Source organism: Dermacentor variabilis, chromosome 1 (assembly GCF_050947875.1).
Source record: "Dermacentor variabilis isolate Ectoservices chromosome 1, ASM5094787v1, whole genome shotgun sequence".
NCBI lineage: Eukaryota > Metazoa > Arthropoda > Arachnida > Ixodida > Ixodidae > Dermacentor > Dermacentor variabilis.
The window spans coordinates 128,487,962-128,497,793 of NC_134568.1; the positions used below are offsets into that span (position 1 = coordinate 128,487,962).

The window sequence follows — 9,832 nt, forward strand, 5'->3', positions numbered from 1 at the left end:
CTCTTGTCATCGTTTGTTTCAAACAATATAAACACGCATATGGAAGCACTGTAGACGTGTTTCCGCAAGGCCGCGTTAGCAGTAACGGCTCCTTTGACAGCCGCCGATGGCTATAGGAGCCGGCAGGCATAGCTCGCTCGGCCATTGAATCCGACACCGGTGGCGCTTGTGACACGATTGCTTGCAGCTCGTATAACGAAGCGCCTATGTTAGTCGGCACAACATGTACACAGTTATCTAAGGCTTAAATTGCAGTACATTTGATTTCTTTGGCGCCGACGGTAGCGAACGAGCATGCCAGGCGAGCTTGCGATTGCTGGGAGACTGTGTAGGCCTAGCTCGCCGGCCGTCTATCCGAGGCCGAGGGCCCATGCCGATGCGTCCGCAGCTCGTAATAAAGCGTCTAAATTCATCAGCACAATCAATGCCTGAACATTTATGTTTCTCTTAAGTGAAAGTACGGTTAGTTTTTCCGGTGCCGTTAGCAGCGATGAGTAAACACGCCAGTCAGGGGAGCCACTTCGTATAGACGATTTCTGGCGCGTCTGCGCTGACCGCGTCCGATTAGAAATCACGCCAACGATTTACTTATCGCACAACGTTTTATAACATGCACTCTTTCGAGGCCACTTTATTCTATAAGTTATTTCGTGTCAGAAACAAATTGCAGCTTATTTATGTGCCGCCGTCAGCAGCGAAAGAGGCCTTCGTTTCGACCAGGGAGAAAAAAAAAAAAACAGACATGATCGGAGCGGCGAGGCGCTCGCTCGCCGGCTCCGCCCCGTCGGGTCTACGACGTGGCCGTGACGTTCGCGCTACCGGCACTGTCATTGGCTGCGGTCGCCCGACCGATGCGGCAGTCGCACGACAATATTCAGCAAGTTGGTCGCATACGCGGCGTGCGATTCGGTGCCGCGTGCGGCGGATTTGGTTGAGAACCTGCTGAGCGCGGTTGCCGATGCGAATGGTCGTACGACCGATCGCACCCAAAATCGCACCATGTGTCTCCCGCTTAACTCCTAACCGATGCCATACGGCTGCTTCAGAGCTCCGACGCAGGCTGCGATGCTCGCTGTTCAGAACTTGGTACATATCGAATGTGAATAAACACTGATTCACACCGAGTTAATTGTATTTGCCTTCACCGAAGTAAAGAGGTTGTGCGAGGTTGGCGAAACCGAAACCGGTGCCAAGCGCGCCCGGACTATACAGTGTACGAACAGTCATGTGCAGAAGCTCCACCTGCGTAACTTTCGCTTCATAGCCAAGAACAGTTGCCCGCGCGAGTATAGAAAATGATGTTTTGCTTCAACTAACAAAGCGTGCTCGACGCCGAGCGCCGGGTGCGCTTCTTTTCTTCTGCAGGCAAAAGCAAGCTAGCGCTTTACTACATTATCGAACGGCACACTTCGCACAGCTGTGTGGCCGTTGTCTTGTGCAATATAATTCACCCATGTCACCGAGAAGCAGTCATTCAGAAAGGGACAGTGTGCTACTTTGCTGCCATGCGGCGCGCCTTAGAGTACCTTTAATATTGCGCTCAGTCAGTTAATTAGCGAAGCTCAATTATGCAATATTTTCGCAATATTCACTTTAGGGCCAGGTGCGTTGCGTTACTTTGGAGAAGGGATTCAGAAACTACCAATGCCATTTTTTTTTTTTTTTGCTGCAACGTACGTGCTACATGGCGATTTTTTTTTTCGGTGTTTAAAGAAAGCCCGCGAAATACGACATATAACCACGTGACTGCGCTCGCGCCAGTCACCACTGCAGCGCTCCCAACCGTGCGTCGAGCCGATCGCTTATCAGGGACGACGGCGCTTCCTTTCAGTGTGCCACCGCCTAATATGCTGACACACTGTGAAGCCCATGCCTAGAGCCGCGGCCGCTCACTTCGCCACGGTCCACGCGGGCTCGATCACATAATTTGCAAGATGGGGCGCATCAAGCAGGTTGCATCAAGCCACCATCCTTTTTGGATCGCCTTCTCACGCTTGCCTTCGTACTCGCAACGCTCACGTGACCTCCAACACACAGCGCGCGGGCCGGCAGGGCTGGCCGGCTGAGCGAGGCGGGCCGCGCATGCGCCTCGCAGTCGGGACATCGCGGCGGCGACGACGGCAAAAATTCACCTCGAGCGTTGGTAAAATTTCCATTGCAATAAAACTTCTCTAGGGGCAGTGTTAAGCGTATTAGAAGTACACGAATCGGAAATACGTCAAGAAAAAAACCATGCACCGAAGTTTCAAGACGGCCACCAGCTCACTCATGGTCTTATAACAACGCATACGTCGACAGGGCTTTGTAAGGCGCAGCAATACTCACACCTGCATGCCAGTGTATAAAGGAAATACGAAATTTGTTCCTGAACAGAGAAGTTTTTTTATTAAAAAACAAACAGGAAAGGCACTGTGCAATCTAAGCGAACTGGGCTAAAGGTTTTTACGAACAGTAAATGACGTGAAAGAAGAAAAAGAAGCTGCTCTTCAAACACATACAGCGCAACTATTGAGTCTCATATGCGGTTCATGATTCTAATAATATATATATATATATATATATGCACGCTCCATCCGAAGGGCATGCCAGTCGCCTCTACGCGCTTGTATAAGGTCTACAAAGCTCTGAAGGAAGAAAAACTGAAAGCAAACCGATGAGCTTGCTTCACATTTCCATGAGGGCTGTACGTGAGCTCAACGCTGGAGCATTCGACGACTTTCCTAATTTCCTAACTAAAACGAGGTTATTTGTTTGAAGGTATAGGATATCAGCTAGGCTAACTAAACTTTGGCATTTATCGTTTTATATGCCAGCGTGAACGCAAGCGCTGAAACGGTGATATTCAGGCCGGTCAGCGATAAATGAGCAGCCGAGGATTCGGTGTGCTATGAAGTCAGAAAATTTGTAGGCGTCAGATGGATTTCGCTGGCGCGAAGCAAGGCCAAATGAAGATTGTTGTGAGGCACCATCATCCTGCAGTGAGCATGGAGGAATACTGTCATGATGGCCGATGAACGGCGCGTGCGTTTAGTATAATTCCTCAAACTAGAAGCAGTCCTAAAATATTCGTCCTGAAAATCAAAGAAGAAAAAAAATTTAATTCTCAAGTTCTTGTCAGCCAACACCACGATCTGTTTATGAGGTACGCAGGTATGTAGTGGGGGACTCAGTATTATATTCGATCACCTGGAGCTCTTTAACGCGTACCCAATGTACAGTACACGATCGTATTTGCATTCCACCTCTATCAGAGTGCGGCCAGTGCGGCGGAGATCGAACCCGCGACCTCGCGTGCCCAAGAGCGCAACACCATAAACAGTGTATCCTGGCAGGTATCAATTGTGTTCCACGTATATCCATCCATTCCGCAGTGGTTGAGGAAGGCGTTGTCGGGAAATGATATATGAAACAATAACGCATTTCGCCGAAAGTTTTAAAATGAAGACTTCACTGCTTCCTTGCCCTCTCCCAGCTACTCAGAGAGCGAGAGAGAAGGGTAGTAAGGAGAGGCAGGGAGGTGACCCAAAGCAGTGCTCGTTTCGCCAACCTATATATGCGGAAGAGGAAGAGAGGACGGAAAGGTAAGAAGGAGGAGTCATGATTCCTAACACGCGGGCAGTGCCTCCACTACTGACCGACTTGAATTCCCAATTTAAACAAGTGCAATGAAGTTATCTCAAAAATTAACAAGAAATACTTAAGAAACTCAAGATATTTTAGCGACTGTCGTGCGTCACTTATACGAACATCGGCCAGCAAAATTTATCATGTCTATCAAATCGCCCATTACTAATAACTGGAAACAGTCGTAACGGAAACATCCCCTACGCGGTGTGTTGTTATGAAAGGAAATATTAAATACCAGTGTAAGGGCGGACATTACTCTTGTTGCTGAGGTGCACTATAAAAAGGTTCCATTGGTAGTTTTCTTCAACACGGAAACAGTGCATATAATAACAGTGAGGTTTCAATTTACAAGTTTACAGAAATTTCTATTTGCACACAAGTGAAGCGTTCCTTTTCGTGTTGGCGCTGTGTGTACATACTGCCCTTGATTGTTATGAAAAACATGCACGGAAGTGTATAGCGTTATGAAGCGATCGTCGTGTAGAGGGGAAAGTTTTGTAGACTCATTTTTCACGGCTGTAGACTTGTGCCCATGTTTGGCGATGTTAAAACCAGCTGCTTCCCAGCGAATTTACAGCTTGAAAATTTTTGCGAGTCTGCGGGGATAGGCAAAATCTCAAATATCTATCACAACAAATTAGCTTCACCTTTTTTCACCTGCTTATCTATGTTACCGTCACACATCAAGCCTAGTTCGGTTCATGAAGTCAAGAATTGCAACCCTTACCGCATACGTGGACATAAATGCTGGATTCGCACAATAAACGGCTGCCATAACATCCAATAAGAAAATGCGGAGTTCTCTCTCTCTCTCTCTCTCTCTCTCTCTCTCTCTTATTTTTTTCTTTTCAATCTTCACTCGATTAGCTTCACTAACAAGAGTGCTCCTGCCTCAGTATTAAAATGCTCGGCTTTGCGCCGAACATATTACAATTCGCTGACGTATATGAATTGGTCCGTAAGTGTTGACACCTAGTGCCTCTCTTTCTGACTGAAACAAGATGAACGAAGTTTCAGGACGGGCCTGGCCAAAGGACAGGGAGGACGAAAATCGTTATATTGTAGGAAGGCCCGCTTCTGTACACAAGTTCCGGACCATGCTTCCGTCATTATAGCGGAAACATGAGACGGGCCACTCGGAAGAGCCGCCTTGGTTCAAACGCGCGGAAATGGCCAGATCATTAGCTCTACCGCAATAATTAATGCCTTGGCGCTCTGAGAGAAGAGAAAACACCACCGACAGTAAACATACAATATGAATTGACGGGGAGATCATCTCGACTTCCCTCTAGCTTTCGTTTTTATTATGCTAAATCTTGATACTTGCAAATTAGAATATTATGCACCATGAAAGTAGTTGGGAAACGTGCATTCGAAGACACCGGGCGAGAGACCGGCTGCTCCAAGCAGTGCAAGTAGGCAGCATGATGCCGCTGCCTCGCCAGCTAATCCCGATCGAGGCACGTGCTTGCGAAGTGCAACGGCTGCTCTGAAGAACCGTTTACGTGCAAGCAAAGTTCCAGTAGAAATAGATAAAACTTTTGAAAACGAAGCTATGAAGGCGAAAATTAAGTGACCATTTCGTGCCGGAAAAGTGAACTAAGCAAAGATAACGACCCGAAATGAATCTTCTGATATGTACAGTGAGCAAACAAGGGTGCGCCTATATTGTATGAAAAATGTTATGCGTGAAAGAACACTTGAGGCATGTTGGCAAGGCGCAAAACAGCAAGACTACCGGTCCGAAGTGCAATTATGAAACGAACGGCGAGTCGAAGAGTTAATCACCGTGCAGAAAGGGCTAGAGACCGCCACGGCGAGTAATAGAACTTCAGGGCAGCCCGCGCTTTGCCGACGAGCGGCCAGCAAACTGTTGAGCTTCTCAGATAAACCACGCGCGCAAGTAGTCGGGGGTAAGTGAAAGCAAGTAAGAGGGATCGCTGCAGGAGAGAGAAGCCTTCGAGAGGGGCATCCTCGCATCCCGCTTTCTCCCATCCCCACAGACCCGCTCGGCTCGCAAGGCGCCGCTCGCAGCGCCAAGCGGTGCGCACGGCGAACTACAAAGGCGGCGCACGCCCACGCCGCGCCAGTCTGCGCTCGAGTCGTCGCGGCAGCCAGACGTAGCAGACAGCGCGGTTGTGCGTGAATTGCTGGACGGGCCGCCGCTGATCTGGTCAAGCTACGGGGGACGTGCGACGAATTGGCTATCGGCCTTTTCCACTCACTGCCACCAAACTCGACCTTTGACCTGTGCGATCGACCTGAGCCTCCGGCAACATACATCGTGAGCGGTTCGTTGCCCGCACGAACTTTGTTTTCTGGCTTATATCAATGGCCATCCCTTTCCGCGGTGTGACCTGAGACAAGAACAGATATTGAAAACGACTTCTCCATAATAATGCCCTGCATTTTCTAGGTCAAGAAGCTTGCGCCGACGGCCTCGTGAGCAATCTGCCGACTGGGACGAGCAGGACTGTGACTTGCGGGACTTCGAAGTGTTAGGAACCTGACGACCAGTGCAACTGAACAATTACTATCCTCACAGCTCCGTGTGCAGTCAGTGCGAAAAGAACTCTGCTTTGCAGCAATTTATTTTTCAGCTTCACAATCGACAAAAATGTGAACTGTGACGTGAGAAAAGTCCCCGAAAGAACTTTAGCGATGATATTAAGCACATCATAGGAAAAAAAAGACAGAAAACGTAAGCTGGCTTTGATGGATATCTTCAACTGTGAGCGACAAGTGAGTAGAGACTGAGCCTAAACTTTCGTGACACATCTTTGAAAAAGAACTTGACACCCGCAATCTAGCACTCGGACGTGAAATGTGAAGTGTGACGTGAACCAATCGTAGAAAACTTCTCGCATCTTGAAACCCTGGGTTGTTCCTTCTTCCGCACCTCAACGAAGTGAACTGTTGTCGCCCTATAAACGACTACGCATCCTTGATCACGCCATGTCCCTTAAACACGTCTTTAAATTACACAATCCTGCGCTTCAGCACAGCCGGTGTTTCCCTTGAGCTGGACATCTGTGTTTGTATTCACTGACGTGGACTGCCGATGAATTCTTCGCCATTTCCTTCCGAAAAAAAAAGCAGCATTTCTAGAACTTTCCCAGCGTCGTCCAAACTAGGTTTTTAAGATGAGCGAAGGTAGAATTGGAAGCGGTAGGCTGTCGCTGGCTGTAACCAAAAAAGACCATCGCAGAGTATATGACCTCCACGCGGCCTTTCTTCTCCACTAGGACTTTGCGGACCCGACTGCCCTCCTTTGAGGAAACACGTAAACCGTATCCATGAGTGCGGCTAACGCTACGTCGGCGGACTTCAATGTGACCGCGAGGTCTCCGCTAGAGGTGGCCCGCGACGTGTACCGCCTCGCGGTGCCCGTCATGCTTGTCGCCTGCCTAATGTCCATGGTGTTCAACCTTGTCATAGTCGAGTCGGTTCACTGGCTGCGTCGCAGCCCCAGCCCGACGCTCTGTTTCAGCCTCAGTTTATCAGCGGCGAACGCCTACGCGTCTCTTGTGGTCGGCGTCGGTCTCGTGGTCAACAGCCTCCTTCCGACCTTGTACCACATCCAGCCTCCGGCCTGCTGGGCGCTGTCCCTGGAAGCCTTTCGCCTAACAGGCCTCATCGCGTCCGTGCTTCACCTGTTGGCCCTCGCCGTGAACCATTACATCGGTATCCTGCGGCCTCTTCATTACGCTGCAACTGTGACTCGACGCACTGTATGGCTGACGACGGCAGCAATGTGGCTGCTGCCGCTCTTTTTCTTCCTCTTGTACTTCACAAGCGTACCCGGGCAGGGATTCCAGGTGGCCAACTGTCGCTATGACTTCATGCTCTGGAGCACTTTCCGTGTCATACTCTCCGGACTTTTCTTCGTGCCACTGGTACTCATGTGTTTCATATATACACACATCTTCGTGCTGGTCCGACGCCACCAAATGGGAGCGGGAATCTCTGCCCAGATTCCGGGACAACTGCGCAGGAGCGTTAAGGCCGTCTACACCACACTACTGATACTCGGCACGTACCTCATAGGATGGATGCCAGCCGTGCTCTTCTACGTACTAACATGCCTCGATTGTCCCTTGCCGATCACGTCGCTGTCTCTTGACGTGCGCCTCACCTTCGGCATACTGACCAACACACTGGTGCTTATCAAGTCGTTTGTCGATCCAGTCATCTACGTGGTGCGCATGCGTGAGATTCAAGATGCCTTCGTACTCATGTGGAAGTCCCGCTGCGGCCTGGTGGACGTGGCCCGATCTTCGGTTGACCTCATGCGGATGGCTCACTCCCGCAGTGACACGCAGCGCATCACGACCAACGGGTCGCAGCACAAGCAACGTAGTATCGCCCAGTTCAGCTAGCCCGGTCGACCACTAGGCGGACGGCTATCGAGGCAGCGGCGAGAAACTGCCGCAACGGCTTTGTGAACATGTTGTGAATCGTACGCCGAAGCAAGCTGCTCCCTCCGACACTGTCGAAGATCAACGACCTAAATATCTACATCACAAGATGAAGACGGGACCGTAAATGTTTGATAAACAATGCTAGAGAGATGCAGTAGGTGAAGGGGCACCTCATTGGGACGACTACTTGTTGACCCGATCCCTGGGAACCGTATTCGCTGCTTTCCATCAGGTCAGCGTCCTGAAGCAAAAGGGCACTTTTCGTTTCCTTGCTTATTCAGCGTGTGAAGTTAATCTCGTAACACGTACGATAAACTACAATGCTCCAAAAGGGCGTCCAAGCGTCCTTCAACTTAAATCCGTTGACGCGTGGTTTAAGTTGACCAGCGCTTGGAATGACAATGTCGGCGTTTCTAATACGCTAAGGTGAATATCTGCATTTTATTCACTCAGACTCAGTGAAACTGTTGTGTGGTAGTGCGCGCGCAGCGGTAAGCTTTAAGCACACCCTCAGCAGAGTTCTGAAAATTAAACTGTGTAGATGCTTGGCGAACTAAACATCACAGATATCTTGAAGTTACCGCTTTTTATTTTGCTTGCTTTTGCGGGCAGCTTACATCAAAATGATTGCGCGTGTAGCGAGATAGAGAGAAACGTTTTTGAAAGACATAGTGTTTTGCCGGCGTTCTTTCGTTTCTTACAAGTTCAGGTCCTGCTGAAAGTTCTTCATCTCTCGCATTGCTTTGACAAAAATAAGACGTAAGTCTCACTATCTTGCCTTTGCTGCAAACTTATGTGATTGTCAATGTTGAGAAAGAGCGTGCCACTTTATTCATCTTGTTCTGACGCATGCTCCTTTCCTGTATACATACAAGAGCCCCGGCTTAAGATGATATAGAGGCAGTGGCCACAGAATGAAAACCTCAGAAGTGATGCTCACTTAACCTAAGTGTCTCTCCTCCCCTAAATATGAACTATCAATGGCAGAGTGATTTGTGCTCTTAATCTAGTCATCTTATCTCTGGTGTCTTATACTGTGCAGGGCCGAAGCTACATCAGTACCTTCGGTCCTATATTGAAGGCTCCAAGATTGTGCGAGGATTTCGCGTGAAACTTGCGCAGTGAGTGTTTCAGGTAAAAGAAGGGATATAAATCCGCCAAGAGGAAAGTAACGCAGTGTTCTGAAATCATGGCGACCCTTCCTAGTGCTGACCCTGAAGTGCTGATTGCAAAGTTGTACCCAATCTATGTCGTTACCTGAAGTTGTGTTATGATTTTATGATGTAAAAAGAAAACAGAAATTAAATCACTGCTCCTACTGTTTTCAAATTTGCGTTGGTCCTTTCGTACTCGTACATGTGACGTATTTCGGTGTTGCACTTTCGAGAAATTAAGAAGACATTCCGGACAGTGAATTCAAAGTAACACCACCGCTTGGTGTCAATCAAGTTTGGACAAAACCTGAAAGAGAAAGTTAGTTTGAGTGGTTTGCAGAAGACATTATAAGTTGTACCTTGCTGTAAAGCTATTTTGCAAGAAATACTTCTGGAGGATGCGTTGCGGGATTTAAAGTAATATGAGACATAAGGTGGCCTAACGCAGATCCCTAGACAAGTTTCGAACGGCGTATCACTCGATATGAGTCTGGGAACCACGTAAAAATTCAACGTTTCCTTGTCAGTTCTGCCGCCGATTATAGAATCAATGGTCATACCATCTCTAATTTCCCGACATGAACTTGTTTTAAATTAGAGTACAAAGGCCACTGCTTTCCCTCCATAAGA

The 9,832-nt window shown here is 48.6% G+C and overlaps 1 protein-coding gene across 1 annotated transcript; it reads left to right on the top strand.

The window, feature by feature from the left end:
• The first annotated feature begins 5,746 nt into the window (after window positions 1–5,746).
• On the top strand, window positions 5,747–9,352 carry LOC142584573 (adenosine receptor A3-like). The gene has a single exon (XM_075694684.1). The coding sequence runs from the start codon at window positions 6,924–6,926 to the stop codon at window positions 8,004–8,006; it is 1,083 nt and encodes a 360-aa protein (XP_075550799.1). The 5' UTR covers window positions 5,747–6,923; the 3' UTR covers window positions 8,007–9,352.
• The last annotated feature ends 480 nt before the right edge of the window (window positions 9,353–9,832 follow it).